The sequence below is a fragment of the Atractosteus spatula genome, chromosome 3 (assembly GCF_055471065.1).
Source record: "Atractosteus spatula isolate fAtrSpa1 chromosome 3, fAtrSpa1.hap1, whole genome shotgun sequence".
Taxonomy (NCBI): Eukaryota; Metazoa; Chordata; class Actinopteri; order Semionotiformes; family Lepisosteidae; genus Atractosteus; species Atractosteus spatula.
Window position 1 is genome coordinate 55,320,921 of NC_142708.1, and position 25,477 is coordinate 55,346,397.

The following is a 25,477-nucleotide window of genomic DNA, read 5'->3' on the forward strand; positions in this document are numbered from 1 at the left end:
AATGCTATTCTGTTGGAAATAAATTGTATTAATTTCTCTGTTTTAGACTGTTTTAGTTTGCAAATATTTTATTAGTATTTGATTATGATTACATGGATTTGATTCATGATTATGTTTATTATAATTACAGAAATGTATACTGTATTTTCTAAAAAATAATCACTAAACTGCAGATATTAAAACTACTGTAAAATGTTTTCGAAAACGTAGATGACTGACAGTGTACAGTTTGTAAAATAAGTGCATTACACTGTGGTACATGAAGATTAAAGAAGTTCTTACTAGATATAACTTTAGGCTCTCTTTTGTTCATTGTCATATAATCATCTCACTTATATTCAGTATTACTTAATCAACAATATTTATTTTAACTTTTTATGGCTGTAGATGTAAAATTTGATATACAAAGAATTAGGCCCTGTAGACTGATAGCTGCTTTAATCTTTAAATCCACTGGCTATCTCTTCCAGTTAAAACTACATTTACCATCCACACGTTTTACTTTACATGAACTGTTTCTTTCCTATTCTATTGTTATTCTCGCGTTGATGAAGGACGAAGACAATGTCCAGACGTCGATGGTAAATAAATATCTTACCTCAGTTTTATCCCCTAATATTGTCATCTACGTTTTCTGGAAATGAAATGTTATGTTAACTAAGCATACTGCTCATGCATTTACTGTTTCGTTTGGCCGAAAGCGTTTAATCTGCTTCTCGTTGAAAGCAAATGGATTTGCATGAATGTCCTGACAGATACCAGGTTGCCTAGCTTGGTGCATGAGCAGTTTAACTCTCTGCCATTTTTTCCATCTTAGGTGCGAAAAATTGTAAATGCCAGTGTGGAGACTCATTAAACTATATCATTAGGCTACTCTATGATTTACATAGAAATACTCTATGATACAGTATTTGCCACATACTGTATTCATTGCTACAAATACAAAACAGGTGTTATGAGAACTATTTGTCCGTAATATTTATTAAGTTTTGTTATAACTTTATTATAAATATATTATTATATTATAAGTAATATTTATTATGTTTTATTACAATGCTTTTGTGTAGAACTTTGAGAATTTAACATTATTACTAGTTTGAATATATATATATATATTTTGCTCAAGAATAATAAATATAAAAAGTTTGAAACACAACAAAACGGAAGGAAAGAGTACTATGTATATCTAGGACCGAATGAAAATTATGCTAAGGAAAATATTTATAGTTCTGCATAGAAAAACATACAAACACATGGCATTTGACAGTAGGGTAATGTGCTTCAAATTAAATATATTTAAGTGTAAAACGTGATGTGTCATATGTGCTTACAGTTCTTACAGTGCAGGCAGACTCTTTCTGTGCTGTTGGCATTAACACTAATGCTGGTTGCTGCAGAATGGGGTGGTGAAGGTTTTTCTTCATTACACAGTGCAAAAAAGATTATTAATTTTAAATATCAGATATCTGGCTTTTGATGATGCAGAGGTTATTAGCAAAAAAAAAAACAGAGAAGTGAAAACCTAAAACTAAAGCTGGGTCCCTAAATCAGTCCACTAATTTATTTTCTGAATTTGGAAATATACTGTAAAAAGATGGCAATAAGCAGTCATCTGCATTATACTATTAGAGTTTAGAGTACAAAATACAAAAATTGTAGCTCAGAGTTCAGCAAGGATGTGTGCTTTTCATTTCAAATATTTTTGTATTTAATTGTTGAAGTCTTAGAACACAGAACAGTAAAGCAGTACTGTTTAGTTGACTATATGTAAAAAGATTTGTTGACCATACTGATTTAGAGAACAAATCACGTTACCTACAATTTGTGTGTAGAGCAAAAGGTAGAATCAGTAATTTAGAAATAATTTATTATTATTATTATTATTATTATTATCTGCACAGTTGACTCTTAATATTAATTTATTTTTACTCATAAAATTCCATCACTTCAGTTTTTAGCTCTGCGCAGCTGTTGTCTTCTGACTTTTCATTTGAACACTACAGTATGCTACATTAGAAAGTGTTCATTTCTACTTCTATAATACGCTACATTTGAAATTTGTGTTTTTGAATTTACTTATGCATTCTCTGTTTAACTCTTATTTTTGCTTTTGCATCCCAGTTCCATATATGTTAGGCTACCTACTTTTATAATCAATCACATTTTCAAATAAAAGAACTTTTGGATATATAAATTGATATAAATGTAAAAATGGGAAAAAAAGTAGAACAGATTTCATAGTCTTTAGAAAACCATAATTACAGGACAAGTCAGATAATACACTGAGGGAAAGACTTCTATTAGCCTGTTTGGATCTGTTTCTAATAGGAAGCAATCCCACTCTTACACTATAGTACTGCAGTAATAACTGACAGATTCGGATGAGAATTGAGTATTAACATTGATATTATGGCTCAGCCTTAAACCAAATCTGTTTGAGGATTGTGAATTGATTGGTAAAATTATCAGGAGGCTCTTTAGGGCAGGTGTTCAAAATTCTACAATATGTATGGTCACTTGCATTGTTAAGCGCCTTGGGGCAACCTTGTTGTGAAAGGCGCTATATAAAAATCATTTGAATTTAATGGAAAATTCTGAGTCCTGCTTGTAATCATCTGTGATCATGTATTGCATTAGATGTTAACTTTATAAACTTTAAAATTGAGCCATGAGTTTAAAATCTCATTTGCTCATGCATACAGTATGTCACCTCATGTACAGTATCATTGCTGGTTTTATTGGGTTCTGTCATCTTCAGCTGTCACTGATTATACAGTATATCCTGCCTCCCTCCACTATGGGTAATAAGCTGTGTGGCAGAAGAAAATTTCTAGATTGGTGATGCATTTTGTGTTAATCTTCTTTGAAACAGTATTGGGTCCCCTCTTAAACTTGAAGGTGACATCGGGGGTGCTAGTGTTGAGTATCGGTTAGGGCTCTTTTTTCATAACTGGTCAATCACAGGTTCTCACATGGTGATACTGCTTCTGTATCCTTGTACAAGGTGCTTTTTCCAGATGACTGCAGTAAGCCTAGCTATGTAAATTGTTTCCAAATTTGGATTTTTTTTTAAAAAAGGAAAATGTTTCCTGAGTAAATCTTGTTGGATAATAATGTCACCCAAATACAGTAAATAATAATTAAATGAAACACTAAGGAATGGCCCCGTATAAATGTTAACGTTAACGTTCAAGTTAACAGGTGCAAAAAACACTTGATTGTGTAAATCGCAAAACTGGAATTTTAATTGATGGATCAAGGAAGAAAGCTGTTTCAGTATGGTAGGAAATACGGGTGACTCTTGTCCAGTGTGGGGGGGTTAACGTCTCTCCAAAGCAGCAGCAAATCAGTATTGGAGAAAATGAACAAATTAGTTAATATATGACTGTGTAAAGTCAACCATTAATGCCTATTGAGGTATATTATTACACACAAATATAGTTAATAGTTCTACCTACAGTGAATTGTATATGAAATGAAAATGTAATACAGAAATGTAAGATAAAAACATTCACATTTATGACTTATTAAAAGCTTACCTTTGAATGAATATTCACAATTCAATGCAACTTCTCCAGAATCTTTAAGTTTCTGCGAAGATCATAATCTTACAGGTTTTCTTCTCAACATGACCATTTTCTGGTTCCTTGTGTTTTGATGTCTTAGTGCTTTAAGCTATTAAGCAAAACACAATTACTATTTTTTTTTTAAAAGGGGCAATCACTAATTCACTAAACTTCTCAGGCTTACAGTGAGAAGTGTTGGGTGATGTGGGAGCATTAGAAAGCTCAAATACTAGTTTTGGTGAACTATGCATAGTCCATATTTTTTCCCAGTGATTTTTTTTTGTGTATAATCAAATTTGAATTGGGCAGTCCCACATTAGAGGAGTATTTAGTACAGAAGTATTTCACACATATGAACTATACAGATTATTTTCCTTTGCAAACAGTGTCAAGTGGCTTGTTAGAATGCCTTTTTGAGTCATCTAAATGTAATGTGATTGATGCAATTTATTTTGTATAAAGTTTGCCTGTGCTTTCAAAAATTTGAATGATTTGTCCAAATCCTTTTTCTATTTACGTGTTTCTGAGCTGCCTCTTTCTACTATAGTTATCTTCAGGCTGAAATTGGAATGCACTTTTCAGGCAACCAAGATTCAATAGCATGGCCTATGCATGTTTGGTCTCAAACCTATGCATGATTTAATACTACAGTATTATAATGTAATACTACAGTATTATTCATGGTGTTGATAAAATATATACCCAGCACTTGTAATTGCACTTGTATATTACTGCCATGTAATATATATATGGCACTTGTAAAGTTGTGCCATCCCACTCATTTAAAGCATTGTAGACTGAGTATACCATATTTGTTTGCATTTAAAGATTTGAAAAGTAGTTTAGAAACCTCTGTTTTCTCATCATTCTGTAACACATGCTATATGGATTGGTTTGCCTTGTGTAGTGTAGATGAAATTTGCAAAGGAAATAATTAATATTTAATTATCTCATTTTAATATGCAAGTGATCATACATAAGCTTATGTAAGGTTCTTCCAATTTAAGAATGCTTAGGAAAACGGAATAGTAAATCAAAAACTGGAGAAAAAATAAGGCTGTATTTTCTATACAAAACCCTTGCTTCTAACCTGCAGATTCCATAAAGTTTAGTAACACCTACAAAATGTGAAACAATTTTGCAAAAAAATGAAACAATAGACAGAAACATAATATAAGGTCTGAGGTAAAATGTTCACGTGAAAAATGTGTACAATTAGTATGTTATGACGTGATTTTGCCCTAGCTACTTTTTTACTTTAGACATTTGAAAAATGTGATTGTAAATAAATTGCTGTCTTAGTCTGTTTGCTGTTTTATATTTGGTGAATCTTTATATTCTGGCAGGAAGAGGATGAGGTTCCTGATGATGAAACCCTTAATCAGATGATTGCTCGAAATGAGGAAGAGTTTGATCTCTTCATGGTAAGAAATGTACCGTTTAATAATTTTTAGACTAAGTAATATTAAGAAATACAGCATTACATTTGAGTGGTCATGTCTAAAAACCTTTATGTGGGATAAGCTTGGTCTCTGAACTGTGATAAAAATCTGACTTTTGATTTGTAAACCATTTTTACCGTGGTCCTAAAACAATAAGATTGTAAAGTAGTTTGCTGACCGGACACTGATTTGAAATGTCTTAAATTCATTTAAGAAATAAACAGCTACTTCACCCAGTTGTTTACAGTTTACATTTGTCACAATTGTCACAGAAAGAAAATGCATTTTTCATGACGGTAATGGATCTCAGAACATGTTTTTGATGAAACACGGGGAAAAAAAAAACAATTACAAAATACCATTTAACAAATTGAATCACGAAAAGCCCATTCATTTGACAGTTTTCATTAAAAGCAATTATGAGTCATCTGAGTTCATTCCCACGTGAAAGAGTTGAGCACTGTAGGGCCAAGTCACGCAGCCCATCTTTTTCTAAACAAAACGGTTCATCCCCCTCAGCGCATGGATCTGGATCGCCGCCGAGAAGAGGCGCGGAATCCGAAACGGAAGCCCCGGCTGATGGAGGAAGATGAGCTGCCGTCCTGGATCATTAAGGACGACGCGGAGGTGGAGAGACTGACCTGCGAGGAGGAGGAGGAGAAGATCTTTGGCCGGGGCTCTCGCCATCGCAGGGATGTGGATTACAGCGACGCCCTGACCGAGAAGCAGTGGCTGAGGGTATGTCACGTACGCCTCTTCATTTTTTCATCTCTTGCAGCACTGTTTAAAACGGCTGGCGCTGCTAACTGACACAAAGTATCATGCAGTGCTGAGGCAACAACTCAAAAATGAAACGTTTGGCAGAAGAAAGCTATCAACAGCGATGCCTGATATTAACCATCAGTTTGTTCATTTGTCTCACTATTTTATTACTTGTTGGCAGCAACAAAAAGATTTAACTTAAGGATATTTGTCTTTCTGCCTTTGCAGCAGTGAACCTGCTATTGTGATTTGTCTGTTTGCTAGTTGATTACTAACATCAAAAGCAGATTAATTTTCACAGCTTTTTTAAGGTGGTGGATTAGTGCTGTAAAGTGGCATAGCACACCCTATGAATTGCAATAGGTACAGTATGTCACAGGGCTGTACTTGTATGCAGTAGACAGGACAGTGATGCAGATTAGGATTTCGCACATTCCCAGGACAAGATTGATCAAATGAAACTTGGCAATTTTATAACCACATTTGTCTAAAGTTACAGAATTATGATACATGTTTCTACCCTTTTTCTGGAATGTACTGCAGTGTCCTAGTTAAGTATTTATTGTTTTCTGTTGTGTAGGATTTTTTCATAGTTTTATACAAGCCTATAGTAATTGGAAGGAATTTTATTTTTATTTCCCAGCTCACTTTTTGAAAGTGCCCGCTTTCGAAGAAGCGGCTCTCTAAGAGATTTCTGCTAGTATCACAGTGTACTCGTACAGATAATGCAAACAAATGTCCACACATCTCAAAAGACTTCTGGAAGCAATATAAGCATCAGCGGTACCACTATTACTGTCAATTACAAACTAAAGTGAATAATTGTCAAAGTCATAAAGTAATTCAACATGCTTAACATCTTTTTCTTAATCATTATAAATTTGCATTAAAGTAGAAATCTCATGCTTAGATTTACAAAAATACTCAGTGTATCTTATGGTACTAATTAGATTTAAAAGCTTTAATGTAACTTTTAGTGAATTTCTTTGGTCTTATTCTGTGTCTGTATAATTATATGCTTATGTACTCATCGAATAATATTTAAAGTATTTTGATGGATTAATTTGTGGTCGTGTATGTTGACAAGGCAATTGCTATCCATAAGGTGTTATCATTGCTTATCTTTGTTATTCTGGGACAAGCCTCTTGTTATTTATTTGTGGGTCAAATTATGGTTATGGTTAATGGTTAATTATGGAAAATGGAGCAGACACAGAAAGTAAAAGCAGTAAAGTAAAAGCCTTTCTGAGAAAGGTTTTGAATCTAGATTTAAATGCAGTCAGGGCAGGGACTATATGATATTCTTGGGGATAGAATTCCAGAGCTTTGGGGCAAAGCAAGAGAAGACCTGATCACCCACAGAATGTGAACAAGCTTGAGGGACAACTAGAAGACCAAATCAGATGACCAAAAGTTGCGAGGTGGGGAGTAGACTGATAATATGTCAGCTAGGTACTGAGGTGCTGCGCCTTGTAAAGGTTTGCACTTATATGGTTTAAAGCCTTAAAGGTGAGCATTAGGATTTTAAAGTCTACTCAAAATCTGACAAGAATCCAGCGCATGTGTATGACTGTTTATGACTCCTAGACAGGCATAATGTGATCTCTTACACACGTTCTGGTCAGTTTGTTCAGTGTGGATTAAGACACTCCAATGAGCTGGGTGTTGCAGAAATCAAATCTAGAAAAAAACAAACAAATGTGTTGACCAGCTTTTCTGCAACAGTGAAAAACAACATAGGATGTAGTCTGGCGATATTTCTGAGATGGAAGAATGATGTTTTGACATGAGGGTCCAACGTCAAGCCTAAATATCACCCCTAAATTCTTTGATTTTGATTGAAATTCAGAGTTCCATCCACAGCTAGGGTTACTGTGTTGGCTTTGCGAAGGTAAAGGGAAGTGCTGAGTAGTATGACCTCAGTCTTGTTGCTGTTTAAGTGAACAAAATTTTGTAACATCTAGGTTTTTATATCAGAAACACCATTAGAGAGTGCAGACATAGCTCCTTCAGTGTCAGGGCCATATAATATGGATATACATTTGAGTAATCATCAGCATAGAAATGATAGTTTAGACCATGTGATTTTAATGTATAACCAAGTGGGAACATGTAGGTGCTGAATAGCAGGGGGCCCAGTATCGAGTCTTTGAGAACACCAGACTTAATGAACAAACCATCATAACTAAAATCCCCAAGAGAAATAGAGTGCCAGTGATGAGTAAGATAAAAGTTGAACCATTTAAGAGTAATGTCAGAAAAGCCCAAATACAGTTTAGAGACAGTAGAGTAAAATGTCATGATTAACAGTGTCCAGCACTGAGAGAAATAGGATAGAGAACCAGAATGAGCTGCCACAAGATAATCATTAGTAACATTAACGAGAACAGTCTCTCTGATGTGTGATTAATTGTCTGAACCCAATTGGAAGGGTTGAAAGAGGTTATTTGCAATGAGTTGTTTGTTGGAATGTGTTGCAACAGCACGTTCTAAAATTTTCACAAAAAAGGGCAAATTAGATATAGGATGAAGATTGTTTAGGTTGTTCAGAGCCATGTTTGGTTTAGATGCATTGATACGCTTGTTAAAAGCAGTTAAAAGGGAGCTATTAAAGGTTTGAACCTTGTCATTCAGCGTATCAGAGATAGGAAAGCAAGACAATGAAGAGAGAGTAGATTCATCAAATGTATTTTGGTCAAAGGATTGCCAGTTGGAAAAATTTAACACTATCTGTTTGAAAAGTATTGCTTTGGTTTAACTCTTACGTATGTTGCAGTAGATGTTTTTATAGCTACACCATTCTCTGTTTTTTTAGTCATTTCTTCTTATTAAATAACAGCTTTATCAAACTTGTCAAAAATAAATCTTGTCAATATGGTGTTAAGAACATATCTGCGTAAGAGGAAAGAATCAGTCCCAAGTGTAACAATCACTGTTTGCAGGCTCAGCGCTATAGTGAATATGATTTTATGATTCTTCAAAAAGCAGAAAACTAGTTGGCTGTTTGTGAGAGATTGAGTGTATTGAAAATAATCAAAGCTAAAGAATAAGTATGTGTTCGTACTTGCCACATTTCAAAATGAAGATGCAAAGTTCAGCCTTTGTTTATTGCTCCAATATTAAAAATGTATGAATTGTAAGGCATTTTTATTGCATGTAAGTACAGTCAGAGATGAGAGAGCCTTTGTGAGAAAGGAAGAATGTATAATGTGTAGCAAATTTGTATGCTTGTTCTTCATTAGACTTGTGATGAGCTGCCACAGGTGAGTCAGAGCCCTTTTTATCACAAACTGGAAATGTGTTTTGTGCTAGTTTTGTATACATCAAGCATTTCAGGATTCATTTATATGAAAAATGCTTTATAAATGCAGGTAATTATTATAATGTAAGCATGTTTTGAAAGGTTTCTTATTAACTGCTCTGGGCTGGACCCAATTAGTATATTTGACTAGTGTTTTAATATATTTAAACTCTGCAAAATACAGACAGTATGCTATTTTTTTGTTCTGTAAGTCCTGGTACACTCTTTAAAATGTGTAAACATATAAAATGTATTTCATTCAACAATTTTGCATGACTGCTAAAATCATAGTATGCTCCACTTCATTTGGGTGGAATATCTTACATACACTGACATTATTGAGGAAAAAGCATTTTATGTGAAATAAAGGCCATGCCATCTATATTTACTTTTCAGAAGCTGTAATTTTTTTATGTATAAAACAGTGCAGCATAAAAGAAAATGAAATTCTTTTCTGTGCTCTGTCATGTCTGAATTCAATATATGAAATGTTTTTTTAAGGACAGTTTAAGTTTTAGGTTGTTTAAACTCATAAAATCATTAAAAGATGAAGCAGATAAAATATAGAAAATCGGTGAGTTGAAAGTCTTTGTGTATGCATGAGATATTGCAGTGCTTAGAAGCCAGTATTACAACATACACATCAGTATATTATAAAGTATGCAAAACGAAACAGCCTTTAAGTGAAAATCTGATGGCTTAAACAGGGAGTAAAAAAAACTGGTAAGTAATAGGCAATGTTAAAACAAGGATACGGAGGAAGGCTTCAGGCCTTGCACTAGGAAGAATGAAACAGCAGAACTGGAGACCACAATCCATTCAGTGTTAAATTTTCAGAAAGAAAAATAAAATTACTTGTATATGAAAACATAGCATTCCCCCAGCTCTCTTTTTTACTGATCAGCTGATGAAGAGACTAGCTGCACGCTGCTTTGCCGGGTTGTTAATTTTATCCCCTCTAACTGTGGTTTCTGATAGCCGGCCTGCTGATTGCAATAAGGTAAATATCCTTCTTTATTGTCGTCTACAAGATTCAGCAGGGCTACATCACAGGCATGTGTAGGTGTGCAGCAGAAAAAAAAAACAGCTTTCACAGCAGAGGCAGCGTAGTGCTTGTGAAACGGTATTAAAATGAAACAAGACAATATGCATGCAGCAGTTGTTGTTTTACAGGTTATGTTTTGTCCTCTGGATTTAGCTGAAGAGCTGCAGTTCTCTTACATGCTGCTCTGTAGCATGTAGCAGGCAACCTACCGTAGTCACTGAATATTTATGCAGAAGGTTTTATTGTTATACTCACTTATTTTTTTGACTATTCTGTTTAAAACGGTTATCTGCATTCAGGAGGATTGTGATAGAGATTTGCTGTTGATTATAAGGCCCAGATCCATGGATTCCCTGAGGACCTGTGTTTGTTCGCTGGATTCTAACATCAATAGATCGCTGCTCAGGCTCTGGAGCTACAGCCTAACTGGTGATCTTTTTTTTTTTTCCTGAGTTGCCTGCCGGTAGCAGATGCATTTCTTTTATAGTGCGTTACCTTCAATTTTAAAATTACACATGGTTATGACATTATTTCGCTGTCTTTATGTGTGTAACAGTCACCGCTAGCATGACAGTATTTTTCGCCATAGTGTAAAGAATTTTAAAAGACTAATCTAATAATGTCTAGTGACAGGATATGGGAAGCACTAGGAATGTCATTCGGCTGTGTGAAGTAAAGAATGAAATGAAGCTCAAATACTTTGCTGAAGGATTTTGGCCAGTGCATAGTTCCCGAGACTTTCTTATTCTGTTTCTTTATGAAAGGTGTCAAGATTTATTTCTATTCAATCCATTCTACCATTTGGAAAAATGAACTCAAGAGAAAGTGTCTTAGTTGTCATCACATATTAAGAGCATGTACTTTTCAGGCTGCACTTTCTTTCCTGCTTTATTCTGGATATATTTGAAATCCTGAAACTTAATAGATTTACCAGCCTGATTTTTTGGGGAGCTTTTAATTGTTTTGCAATTTTTTCCAATTATAAAATATGTATTAAATGTTTTGCACTGTGGTCAGCTTTAAATATCTAATCATTGTCATAGTGGTTTAAGATGAGGTTGTGTTACTCTGATATAAATTGCAGTTAGGTTTTGTGTGTGTTGGCTTTGTAGTAATTGCATGCAGTTTGATACCTGTCACAAGTATTTTCATGTGACCCTTAAACACTTTTATTGTGTTTGTTTCAGTTTTATTATAATTTTAAAGCTGCTACACGTGCATTTGAACACTTTCTTGAATTTTTTCTGCAAAAAAATTAAATATTTTAATGTCAGTTTAATGAAATGGAGCATTTTAATATGTACGTGATGTGCATTATTTTTTTGTAAAATTCTAGTTTTCTGATCTTCCTAGAAAAATGTAAAATAAAACATTTTCTGAGGCTTTTATACACTTTACCCTGAAAGAGTCACCATACATTTTCTTATACTGTAGGAATTGTTGTTCACGCTAATTGCCATAACATCTACAGTTCTTCGATGTTATTTAAACTTTACTATATGACATGGATAGGCTATTGTTTTCTATCCTTTTGCAGTCATGTAACAAAAAATATAGACACACTTCTAATTTTGTATTTATTCTTTTTGTTTATTAATGATATGCTAACAGAAAAACCTGCAAAGCATACAAGTGTAAATATATTCACATCAATTTATGATGTGAATACTAGAATACCATAACTGTAGTTTATAGAATGTGTACATCATTTTTAATTTTATGTACAAAATGGATACAGCTTGATTTTCAGGTTTTACACACCACAGCGAATAGATTATGCTGTCACAGTCCACAAACACTGCCTTGAAATTCATAGTTAGGTACATGTATAGCATTTATTCCCTTACCTCTGTAGTTCTCTGTGAAATTTGTATTGCGTACCAAAGAGTATGCATATTTTCTCTTCATAATGTTATCTGGCAAATGGTGGAATCTAGGAAGACAGCACACAGTACATATTACTGTTTGTCTACCTGAAATTGAGACGTTATGCAATAATAAAGTTACACATGCAGAGCTTTGGAGAATTCATCACTTGTTTCCAACAAAAGCACAACAATTATGCTGTTTTTAACCACAATAGCCTCTCGGCAGCATCTAATGCTGGTGACATTACACTAGGCTACCTTCTTCCACACGTATCTCACTCTGGTCACCTGATGGGTTTGCATGTTGTACGAAGTGCTTTCCAGTCTGATGCTGCAAGTGTTATCTTCTAAAAGAGTAATTCACTAGTTGAAAGCCTCTGTCAAAACCTCTTTCTTCCCTGCTTCCCTTCTTGTTTCTTCTTCTTTTTCTCTGTGCTCTTAATGTGATCTTATATTGTGTTTTTCTATACTGCTCCTTGACAGTCATTAACCCACAACTTACCTAGGTATACTAAGAGAAATTAGTAAAAATAGTAAGTCAGTATAAAAGGTTTGAAAAGAAGTTTAAAATGGTATAATGTTGAGATTGATCCATCCATTTCAATTTTAATAATACCATAGCGCAATACAGGGTTGGGGTGAGCTGGATAATCCATCAGACAGTGGGCAAAAGGCATGATACATTCTGGATGCCATTCCATCTCAGGGCACACACATGTGCACGTGAAAGACAATAACGCGACACCAGTTAACCTAGACAGCTATGTTTATGGATTGTGGGAGGAAACCAGAGAACCTAGAGAAAACCCAGTATCGAACCCAGGAAGTAGCTGCTGCCCATGTTGGAATTCACTGAAACATAAAATTCTACTGTCACTGATAAATGCTGTAAACACAAAGGGATGAATCTACATCTGCTTTAGAATATTATGGGGTTTTCTACAGCTTTCTAATGTATTTTCTGGTCTGTCGTGGCTTATTTCAGAAAAAAAAAAGTTTCAAGTAAATGTTTGTTACATTGCCTTTTTTTACCTACTAACAAAATTGCCATAGGAAAGCCATATCTGCCTCTGACAGGACATGCATGAAAAAACGATTACTTGCAGACAAAACCAGCAGCTGCAACACTGTTGCATTCATTTCACCACTTAGCAAAATAAGCTCCATTTGTTGTCTTCTGTTGACGACAGAGGAATTTCAGAAACCAGTATCTTGATTCATCAGGCCTCTTCTGGTGTAACACGTTTGTCATCTTTTGCTTGCCCGAAGTTTAATTCAGCTTGTTTTAGATTTTTGATTGAATCTGAGAAAGTAAGAGAGACCAATTAAGGCTGAATTAAACTAAAACCTCCAACCACCCATCAGTCACAAATTACAGTTTCAGGGCTTGATGGCAGCTTTTTGCTCAGTTACTTCTGCCCAACAGAAATCTGCCATTAGTCTGGGTTTAAAGAAATGTATACAACAGTGACCCTTGAACTACATAAGCTACACACTACTGTGATTAAAGTTCTAGCATATTTGTTTACATCTTAATTTTGTGTAAGTACAACTCTGAAGTAAAACTGAAATCAGGTCCCTTAATCATAGTTATATTTAAACAAGAAGAGGCATGTTTACTTTAATGTAGTGTGGCTACTGCCATATAATGGCTGCCACACATCGCCCAGGTAGGTACTACATTTCATTGGTGGATGAAGAAGGTCTCTTCCTTTAAACATTTTAAATTTTGTCAGAGTATATTACAGGAGGCCGACAGCATGTTTTTCGTATCCTTAATCGAAATAGCATCGTAAATATAATAGTTTTCAAAAATTGGTCTTTTAACCTCAACAATGCCTTGATGGTGGGATGTAAAATGTTCCTTTAAGTAGTTGTTGTTGCTTTGTTGGCTTTTAAACTGTTTTATGCAAAAAAAACAGAAATCCTCTCTCAATGAACAGGCCATTGAGGACGGAAACTTGGAAGAAATGGAAGAGGAAATCCGACTCAAGAAACGCAAGCGCAGACGACATGTTGACAAAGAATCTGGGAAGGAGGATGGGGAAAAGGCGAAGAAAAGGCGAGGCCGACCACCGGCAGAAAAGCTTTCTCCAAACCCGCCCAAGCTGACCAAGCAGATGAATGCTATTGTTGATACCGTAATTAATTACAAAGATGGGTAAGTAAGGAATATTCTTTTTTGTGGATTGCTGAGTGAATGGTAACTGGGCAGGGCGTAAAACACAAATCGTCTACCAGCGTGCTTCTGCATAATTATAGAAAAATGCAAACTGAGTACTTCAGTGTAGCGGTGCTTTTGTGCACTCTGTTTACAATTATGATCTGGTTAATGGTATCACCAGATCAGCGCCTTATTTCTCTTGAATGGTTTTCCTTCCGCTTTAAAAGTTAGTCTGTGGTTTATCGGAGCTATCAGAATTTCTTTATTTGTCTAGTTATGTCATAGACAATACAGAGGATGAAGCAGAGAAGCGTCCACCATGGAGAAAATGAAGACGCAGCTGACACTGACACTGTCTGTGTGAACTAAAATGTATTTGGCAGTTTGCCGCAGTGTTGCACAGGTCACTGATAAAAGATTTGGGTTAAAGACTACACAGATCATCCTAATTTTGAAGAGCATTAGAACAGACTTGCCCTTTAGAAATCTGCTAATGGGATATTGTCAGAAAAATGATTCTTAATAAAGGCAACTCCAAGCCCAAGATAAGTAACCCAGCAAACCTAAGCGAGAGGCATCATAGGGCACTTCATATTCATAGTGGTTTGCATGAAGTTGAAACAAGTAAAGAAGTAGATTCTGAGCTACTTGAAATATTTAACTGAAACTTTTGATTTGTCATTTGTTCATAAAAATATTGTTTATGATACGGTCAGAGAATATTTCTGTGCTAAGTCAAGATTGATCTGGCCAGATATCCTAAATAAGAAAGGGTCACACATACAGAATACAAGATACAATTATATATTGTGACGCCACAGGTGTAGTGGCCACCACTGGGGCACAAACAGGCGTTTCCTTTACTCCAGACACACCCTTCTCAACTTGCTGGGGAACTCTTTCGCTCTGTATGCACTGTGCTCCGAGAGTTGTATTCAGAGATCTCTGGGTTTCCAGCTTGCAGACTTTCAGACCCAGAATCTCCACCTCAGTCACGCCACTGTCCTCTGGGGGTCCTTCACATCGTCGAGCCGTTCACTTGCGGATTCCCAGGCTCAATACGCTTCACACTCAACACTGATGACGCTTTCTCTCCCTAGGAGCCTCCTGCTCCTCCGCTGTTACCTTCAGGGCTACAGGCTTCCACCCTACCCAGTCACCTCTGGGACTGCCAAGGAACCATCCATTCGCTGATGTCCCCCTGACACCTCCGCACTGGGTCTCACATTCACACAGTCTCTAACAACTCGAGTTTCTACTGTACCTCACCATGTGCCAAGGCTCAACATGCTTTCCTTATTTAAAATCCACATACAATCTCCCTGACACCTCTCTCTCGTGTTTCAGGCATTTCCACAGGTACCAGCGCATCTTCTCTTGTGCCCAGCCACCACTGCGCTTCTCACACACACACAGCTGCTGATCCACCTCGCACCCGTGCCCAATCCCCACTGTGTCTCTGCAACACACTGTGTAGCATCAGACTCTGCTCTCCCCAATACATCGTATTATCAGGGGAAGGGTCCCTCTGCTGCACTTCAAACTCTGGCTCGCACACTCTAACTTACCAAGCTCACATAAATTCACACAGACTCACAGGCAGCCTTGTTTCCTACTCATGCTAAACAGGCAGCTGTCTCTGGAAGCTCTCTTTCACGATTACACTGTCTCCTCTTCTGAGGCTGTTGCTTTTCCTGGTCCCTTCCAGGTATCTTTTAATATTCTTCTCCACAGATATACCCAGTTTCCTTCGGAACTGTCGCTCCCTCTCTATGTCCCTTATCAGAGTTTTAAGTATAAAGTTTTCAAGTCGCACATCTGCTGCTCTCATACCTGTAGCTTCGGGCCGGCCACTCTCATTGTTGAGCCTTCGCGTACAGGAGACTTGATCTCATGCGTCCCCTCTTGCCTGCAGTTAGTTCAGGACTGAGGTCCTGCTTGGTATCTATTCAGGAAAGTGTTTGACTTGCACTTAAAATCCCACAGCTGAAGCTCATCAGCCACGGCAACCCCGCCAAACCACATACTGTATAGCACCACAAATTATATAGCCTCAGTTATATCATCTAATAATTCCAATGACATTAAGAAGCATTAAAATACGGAAAATGGTGATTCAGCACTCCTGTGTTGCTTTATTTAATGACAGACTACACATGGGTCATGTATCACAAAGTGGAAAAAAATATATAATAAATATGAATTGCAAAGTCTATTATATAGGGATGAATTATAACTTTTTAATGCAAAGTTTAAAATAAGTAGAAAAAGCAAAAAACTACATTTTCCTCCCTTTTGTACTAAGAGATGCAAGCAGAATTGATGTTCATTTATTGTGTAGTGATGAGCCAGAGAATTCATCAAAGGTATAGAATTCTATACTTTTTGCAAGTCATTTTTCAAAAATTACTTTTTTGAAAAACGTGCTTATTTTAAAGCTTTAGCGGTGTGATACGCTACAGTTTTATACCCACTTGCTATTCTGAGTGTTTGAGTGAAATTTGGAACTTTACCGTCCAAGCACCTGTTTCCTCCTGTAATATTCCTTCTATGTAATATTATTTCTTCTTCTCATTTATCGTTTTAGATCTGGCCGACAGCTCAGTGAGGTTTTTATTCAGCTGCCATCCAGAAAAGAGCTCCCTGAGTATTACGAGTTAATCAGAAAACCTGTAGACTTCAAGAAGATAAAGGTAGGATGACAAACTCAAGTCAGTAAAGTAAATTGGAGTGTACTGTACCAAGCTTTGAAATTAAATATTAATATTCTACATTTTAGTAGAAAATATCTGAATAAATAGGCTGAGTAAACGCCACGAGGAGGGTTAGGATTAGTCAGTCAGGGCTCTCTTGCAGTCTTACAATACTGTTGGTGAGAAACATGCCTCTTCTCCAGCCAGCACTTAAGCTCCTATATGAGGCTGTGATGCCTGTCACAGATAACCTGTTAAAAGATTAGTCGTGTGAAGTTTGCGGGTTGGAGGAGTCTGCCTTTGGTTCCTCATTCTCCCTTGTGAGCAGTTCCTAACCCTGAACCAAGATGGAAAAAAATGCACATTAGCTGTTCCAAACCTGGTAGGTCTATGATAAAAATAACCTTAAAATTTAAAAATAAAGATCTGAATGGAGCCAAGTCCATACAAAATATTATTTCTATCAACAAGTTTATCCTATAATAGTAAAACCCTAATGCCAATTACAGGTTCCAATCTGTAAAATCGAGAAATGTAAATTCGGTTTAGAAGTAATTTTATGCTTTGTTCTTCCAGATGTCGTGAAGTATGACCCTTTTTCTCCACTGTTGTTTTTTTTATTTAAAATTTTAGTGAATGGTGAATGGTTCGCAAGTAATATGTTTTTCCTGCCCCATATTCCCACCATAACACTAGTTCACCCCACAAAAAAATCTATGTATATAATACACTAAGAGCCATCAAAAGTGCAGAAAATGAGTATTGGAATCCATAGTATTTTTAAATTTTTAGTACCTCTCAGTAAGTGTATACCCTTTTCAACCCATTGTTTTAAGTAATATTCACAAAACCATCCATTGCATCCGGGATCTGACATTCACTTTAAATAATTCCTTTCAGGAAAGAGTCCGTAACCATAAGTACAGGAGCATAGGAGATCTGGAGAAGGATGTTATGCTACTGTGTCACAATGCACAGACTTTCAACTTGGAAGGATCTCAGGTTTGTGCGCCTTAGTGGTTGATGTTGTAATTGAAACTTAAATGAAACCTACTGTAAATTGAAATTTTACTTGTAGTGTTAATGAGCTGAATATTCAACTTTTATCTGAAATGAGGTAGTTTTTTTGACCGCTTTTATTACGTGTCTTTCTGTCTAAAAATCACTGACTCCTGCATTGTTTCCAAAACAAGTATTTGACCAAAAAAACATGCATTACACTTTGAAACTGTAAATGAGCAAAGGTATGGAAGCAGAAATATATCCTGATTCAGTCATGCTGAAAGATTATGTTGTGCCCATAGATCTATGAGGACTCCATAGTTCTTCAGTCAGTCTTTAAGAGTGCCAGACAAAAAATAGCTAAAGAGGATGAGAGCGAAGATGAAAGTGGTGATGATGATGAAGAGGAAGATGAGGAATCTGAATCAGAGTGTAAGTTCATAAGTACCTTTTTAACATTACCTAAATCTAAAATGATCTTTTTTTTTCTGAGCTGTGTTTTTCTAATTTATAGACAGAAGAATTGTGTGAAATTCCAACTCAGTCCCATTCTTCTGGGACAATAAATTCCCTATTCTTCTTATTTATTATTGTCATCTTGTAAAGCGCTTTGAGAAGCCACCTTTAAAGGCGCATATAAAATAAAGTTTATTATTATTATTAAAAAGATTGTCAGTCGTTTTACAGACCTGTTGAACAAGGGATTGCAAGCAATTTATTCAAAAATCTTTTTTACCCTTTCTGTGTTAGAAACTTACAGTTTTTGTTTTATTTTTCAGCAAAATCGGTAAAAGTAAAAATCAAGCTTGGTAAAAAGGATGAAAAGAGGCATGACAAGGGCAAAAAGCGACAAAGCCGAGTCAAACCTAAGCCCATCGTAAGCGATGATGACAGCGAAGATGAACAGGAAGATCATGTAAGAGGAAGGAGTGATATGGGCTTTCTGGCATTAAGCATCTAGATGAGCGAACCACTCATACCACCTTCAAGCAAGGTTTACCTAAAATATTTAGATAAAGTCTTATCCAGGCTAATATGGCTCCTCTGTGATGAGAAATAAAAATAACTTTTTATTTGCTTTCAACAGATGAAATTGAAGAAGCTTGAAGTGTGAAAAATACTTTATACTGTTTTCTTCAACCATAGATTTCAAAACATTGTGATTATTGTATATTGTTGGTCTAAGGTATATGGTTTGCAAGACTAATTATGAATAATTGTCATATAGTTTAATTGTTTAGGAAGTAATGTAAACCTTAATCAACAGCTAGTTTTCTCACGTTATTAACTGAAGGTAGATTTTTTGTATTTCCTCTTTTTCTTCAGTTATTATAAAAATCTCTTTTTGTGTCTTTAAATGCTGCAGTTCCAAAGTGAAAAGTAAGTGACACACTATCCGGCAGCAGAAAACGTTTTTGATAATTCATATATTGCATACATGCTGTGGAATTAACCTTTCACAGAATGTCATTGTGGTCCCATCACACGTTTCTTTTCTGTGTATTTTCTTTAAATCATTATTCCAGAAATATAAATAGTGAGACATTTTGTGCGTTTTGACCAATTTGCTTTACATTTTACATATTATATATATATAAATATTGTGAATAGACTTCCTTACTTGTAAGGACAGATTGACCAAGCAATGGACAGACAATAGTTGTACCAGCAGGATATTAGAATTGCTGGAAAATTTATCTGACATAAAAGTAAAAAATTCTAATTGAATGTTTAGGTTTTAATACACTTTCAATATTGTTTTAATATTGTTATATTGCATTCAGAAGAGATTCTCTATCCTCTCTGTAACATAACCTTCCCCCATTGGTAGGAACCAATACAGATAGGTTCCGCTCAATAACATCCCACTTGGCAGAAAAAGGAAAAACAGAATAAATGTAACGAAGGTCTATAATATTTACTTCCTTGTTAGATGTTGTGGAGAGAGGTTAAATTTCTTATTTCTTCCTTTGATTGGTTTAATAATATTTACAATATTCACTGTTAACCATCCTTAAAGGAACAGATCAAAGTTTTTTTGCATCTTTATTCACACCTAGTAAACAGCAGACTCTTGCCTGAACAAAAGTTGATTTAGTCATATTATGATGTAATTTATATGGCTTGAAATTCAAAATGTGAGGGAACCTACATCGAATCATGTCATTTACCAAACTGCTTTATACCATACGGTGTCTTGGGAAGCCGGAGCCTACCAAGCTACTGTAGCAACGAGCGCAAGGCAGGGTACACCCTGGACAGGGCACCAGTCCATCGTAGGGCAAGTGCGAGCCAATCAGACATGGGGACAATTTGGAGGCCACGGTAAAGGCCGAGGGGGGGAATTTGGCCCAGACACTGGGATAACTCCCTACTGTTATCAGGAAATCCCCGGGGATCTTTAATGACCACTGAGAGTCAGGTTTAACGTCTCATCCAAAAGACGGCGCCTGCTACAGTATAGTGTCCCCGCCACTATACCAGGATATTAGGACCCACACAGACCGGTACAGGTAGCCAGTTGAGAGCTGCAGGGTGATATGGCTGCTGGCCTTACATTGAATCATTTACTCTGAAATCAGACTCAGTCAGTCAGCTCTGCCTTGACCAATGAGCCGAATCACAAAAAACATTCTTACTAGTGTGTAATATTGGTAAGTGTCTAAACTGCTGTAGCTATATAAAGCATTAATTTGAAGGTTTGTGTGATTTGTCTCTCTTTACAGGATCAGTCAGAAGGAAGTGGCGCGAGTGATGATGAATGATCAAGGGGAAAGCTGATATGCGTTGTATTCTCTTTCTGTTCTGAAGGTTTTCATTTGATCTGTGGTAGATATATTTACATATGGACCCCTACCCTTCTGGATTTATCAGCGTAAAGTCTATGTCTTGGGTAGATATACACACAGTCTGTTTTCTTCTTTTTGTTGAATCCAATGTAATAGTTTTAGTGACCAACTTGGCCTGTGAGGCAATTGTTTCTTAACTGTGCACCTTCTGCATGTTTCCCATGTTCAAGCATGGGGACAGAATTATAAGGTTATGCTTGTATATACTCTTTTATGAAAAAAAAAAAGATTGACTAAACTAAGTCCAAAAAATAAGTTTGTTGAAAAAAGATTTGTTACTAAAATTGTCTAAAAAAGTAATACACTGATTGGTAGGAAAGTATTAGATGCCATGTGTTTCTGAACTGCTTGTGGTCCTAATGAACAGAAAGTTTAACCATGATAAATGGTAATGGTCCTTTTTGTATTTCAGCTAGGGTTATTATAAAATACTACAATGGATAAAGCTAAGTTACATTTATCACCCAGGCTTCAGTAGCTGAGAAACCTTTCCATGCTGTGTAGTTATTCAGTAACTAATTTTTAGTTATTCAGCAACAAACAGACCTATGCAGCCAAGGGCTCCCAAAGGTGAAAAGACTGTATTTTGTGCAGTTTGTCACAGTTTGTAGTTTGTCATCCAATGTTAGTAGAACTGAACTTAGTGTCAGTGAAATGCAAAAACAAGGTCTCAGATTGCAGCTGAAAGTAAAATTTGCTATCCAAGAACTGTTTCTCTATGAGTAAGACAGCAAAAACATCTGTTTTTTTCAGAGCAGGTGAGAAAGGCAGTGTATTAAAAACATATAATGGCCAGCAGTGGATATGTACTTTGATGACCATGCAGCTATTGATATTTTTATACTCTTATTAAGAAAGATTTTGTTAAATGTTTGAAAACTTTACAATATTTGCCTCCATCATAAATTTGCTTTGCGCTTATTTGATCTGAGCAACTTGTTTTTCCTTTTTTGGGTAACAAATTCTTAATGCAAGTGATAATTATCTCCTTTTGTCCCCAAGTGTTTGAGTAGTATTCTTGTGGTGCTTCCTATTTCTTGTGTAGTCTAAAGTGAAACCTTTCTTTTCAAACAAACCTTTCAGTGTGCAGTGTTAGTTATCCTTTTCCTGAAGTGTACTTAATCTTTGCTTTCTTTGCACAGTCTTTGGTTGTAACTCATAGCCCAAGGCAAATAAACATACGCAATTTTGGTGGTTTATGTCTCCATATTTTGTTTTTAAAAAGCGGTCTTGTTTCATTGTAATTTGATTTTAATATATCTCAATTCATGTTTAATATTATATGAACAGGCTATGTTTTAGAGTTCTGTAACACCGAACTTGTTAGAATTTGTGTTGAAGGTTTGAAAATCATCCTGGAAACTGAAGAAAAGGCATTACCGACTAAATTGCCTGCTACCTACATATTCTAAATCGAAAGGTTTGGTGAATATTCACCACTTCTGTTTTGGTTATTGTCTGCATTGGATAACATGTCAGAATTTCAAAGAGGATCAAAGATTTTGCCACTGCACTTGGAATATTCAGGTGTTTAGCTATTTTGTATATAAATGTGCTCTTTAATTCTAGTCTACGGTTAGAAGTAGTTTTCTTTAAGACAAATATACTCATTTTTTCACAGGTGCTATAAATGAGATGAACCACAAGAGGTCGCTAAATCAAATCCCCATCATTGTTGGAATAGACCTAACGTTCCCAGAGATCAAAAACGCCTTTTCTTTGCTGTATTCCAGTAGTTTAAACAGAACAAAACCAAGCTGATTCTGTAGAAAAGTACACATATATTCTGCCCTGTTTGTCTTGCACTTTGAAGTTTCTAGCTGTTTAGATAGCACTAAGCCCATGAAGATAGAGATAAATTGGAAGTTAATCCTTGTCTGAGAGCCAGATATGTCAGCTGGAGCTAGTCAGGTGCCAGTGCAATCTCTGCTATTCCTCTGTTGCTTTAGCATTCCTTTTGTGTGCAGCAGCTATCACCACCAGATTTTGCCAGCAATTGAGCCCTTAGATTTTGAGCCATTTTGAAAGAATTCTTTGAGAACTCATCAAAATTAAGCATATCTGAAAGGACCAGGTGTTTCCTATTATGAACAGAGCTTTGTTTCACTGTGTTACATCACATAAAGTTTGGAAAAAAAGAATAACAAAAAAGTCAAAATACTGAATCTGCAGTACTTAAAAGGATTCTGACAAAAATGTATGATCCTTCCAAATTCTTTAGCTCAGAACTATTTTGGCACATTCTCAAAAAACAATAGGTGCCTTTGGTTCATTCAAAAAAAAAATGAAAAAATATTTTTATGCATCTTAGAACCTGATATATGCTGAACGTTCTTCCATGTTTTTTACTGTTTATTATTTTATAAGTTTTAATGTAGAATTCCTCATTTTGTGCATACAAATGTTGCACTGATTGAAAGGAGGAGGTGGAATAAGAAAATCATATTGAAGAAAAGATAACAATAAAATGGATTAACCAATCTTGGTTAGAAGTATAAAATCAATTTTGAAGTTCTTTCAGAGTTAGTGAAGCATGTGGCTTAAGCAAATTTCCAGGAAACATTCATGCATGTATATGAATCCTCTATGAGAGAGGCTGGGCTATGAAAAAACAGCAGTTAAATTGTCAAAAATATTAGATAGATACTGTAGATACTTTATTGATCCCGTGAGGGAAATTGCAGTGCAACAGCAGCTTTACACAGACAACACAGCCACAGTGTAACGAATGATACAATAATAATAGTACGTATGTACAATCAGTACAGTGAGGGGTGCACTAAAAGAGTTACTCACAGTCCGGACACACAAAGAACAAACTAGAACAGAACAGTACGCAGAAAAATCGTATCACACATATGAATATAAATATAGATGTAAATATAGATATAGATATAAATATAAATGTATTGCACGGGTCCCTGGCATATATTGCACAAAAAACGATTGTAAACGGGAAAAGAAAAGAAAGAGAACAGATGTAGCAGTAGATGCGTTCAGTCCAGAAACAGGTCACTGCAATGTTGCCTCTGCCCAGACGCAAGGTGGATGCGTTGTACAGTCTTATGGCAGAAGGCAAGAATGACCTCCTGTAGCGCTCCCTGTCGCACCGTGGATGAATCAGTGTATTGCTGAACGTGCTCTTCATTTCTACAAGCCTGTCATAGAGGGGATGGGAGATGTTGTCCATGATGGCCTCTAGTTTGGACACCATTCTCCTCTCAGCCACTACCTCCAAGGGGTCCAGGTCAGGCCCAATGACAGAGCTTGCTCTCCTGATGAGCTTGTTCAGCCTTTTAGAATCCACTGCTCTAATCCCAGGGCCCCAGCATACCACTGCGTAGAAAATGGCGCTCTCTACCACCGACTGATGGAACATATGTAGCATCTTACTACATACATTGAAGGACCTGAGCCTCCTCAAGAAGTAAAGTTGGCTCTGTCCCTTCTTATAGATGGCCTCGATGTTCTTAGACCATTCCAGTCGATGTGCACTCCCAGGTACTTGTTTGAGTCCACCATCTCCACGCCACTCCCATGGATGTAGACAGGAGTAGGTTTGACCTTTTTCCTCCTGAAATCTACCACCAGTTCCTTTGTCTTTGTTACATTCAGTTCCAAGTGGTTCACCCCACACCACTCCACAAAGCTGCTGACCAGTCCTCTGTACACCTCCTCCTGCTCACCCTTGATACATCCCACAATTGCAGAGTCATCTGAGAACTTCTGCAGGTGGCATGACTTTGAGTTGTACTTAAAGTCCGAAGTATAGAGGGTGAAGAGGAATGGAGAAAGAACTGTCCCTTGAGGTGCCCCTGTGTTACTCACTACCTGTTTAGACACACAGTTCTGAAGTCTCACAGACTGTCAGGTATTCAGTGATCCACGAGGTCATGGAGGCATCGACTTGCATCTCCTCCAGCTTCCTCTTTAGAAGTAAGGGCTGGATGGTATTGAAGGCACTGGAGAAGTCGAAAAACATGATCCTTACAGTGTTGCCAGCCCTGTCCAGGTGTGAGTAGGCCCTTTGCAGCATGTAGATGATCGCATCCTCCACACCAACACTGGGCTGGTAGGCGAACTGTAGGGTGTCCAGTGATGAGCTGACCAGGGGTCTCAGGTGGGATAAGACCAGCCTCTCCAGTGTCTTCATGACGTGAGAGGTCAGTGCAACTGGTCTGTAGTCGTTGAGGACAGAGGGGCGCCCTTTCTTTGGTACCGGGACCAGGCATGATGTCTTCCAGAGCACCGGGACTCTCTCCAAGCGCAGGCTCAGGTTGAACAGTCGCTGGAGCACTCTGCTCAGCTGATCAGCACAGGCCCTCAGAACTCTGGGACAGATGTTATCTGGTCCTGTGGCCTTACCCTGGTGCAGCCTCTTCAGCTCCTTCTTCACCTGGTCAGCCGTGATGGTCAGCCTGGCCTGGGGGATGGTGCTCATAGCGCTTTCAGTGCTGCAGGTGTTAATGGCGGAGGTGTTGGAGAGTGGCGGCTGTGAGGGATGGGGGGGTGAGTAGCTGTCGGGGGTTGTAGCTGTAGGCGGCCATGGTTGTGGGGGGATGGAGGAGGTGTTGGGCAGTCGCAGCTGTGAAGGGTTAGGGAGCGTGTGGCTGTGGGGGGATGGGTGTTGAGCCACAGAGGACCCAGAATCAAACCTGTTAAAGAACTGGTTCAACTCGTTGGCCATCTCCAGGTTCCCCTCTGTTGCACCCCCAGCCTGTTTGAAGCCAGTGATCTCTCTCATGCAGCTCCATACATCCCTCACCCTATTCCTTTGCAGCTTGT

The 25,477-nt window shown here is 36.9% G+C and overlaps 1 protein-coding gene across 6 annotated transcripts in view; it reads left to right on the forward strand.

The window, feature by feature from the left end:
- Nucleotides 1–21,887, forward strand: part of smarca2 (SWI/SNF related BAF chromatin remodeling complex subunit ATPase 2) — a 49,124-nt gene extending 27,237 nt beyond the window's left edge. For 3 of the 6 annotated variants that reach the window (XM_088912075.1, XM_088912076.1, XM_088912077.1), the window contains exons 27-34: nt 555–581; nt 4,913–4,990; nt 5,528–5,746; nt 13,928–14,145; nt 16,736–16,841; nt 17,742–17,843; nt 18,146–18,275; nt 18,623–19,216. In XM_088912075.1, coding sequence (XP_088768201.1) covers nt 555–581; nt 4,913–4,990; nt 5,528–5,746; nt 13,928–14,145; nt 16,736–16,841; nt 17,742–17,843; nt 18,146–18,275; nt 18,623–18,804 — 1,062 coding nt within the window. In that variant the 3' untranslated portion in view covers nt 18,805–19,216. Of the gene's footprint in view, nt 1–554; nt 582–4,912; nt 4,991–5,527; nt 5,747–13,927; nt 14,146–16,735; nt 16,842–17,741; nt 17,844–18,145; nt 18,276–18,622; nt 19,217–20,569 lie in introns of those variants that run through there. The other 3 variants (XM_088912078.1, XM_088912080.1, XM_088912079.1) reach the window with 3 other exon arrangements.
- Nucleotides 21,888–25,477: the final 3,590 nt, after the last annotated feature.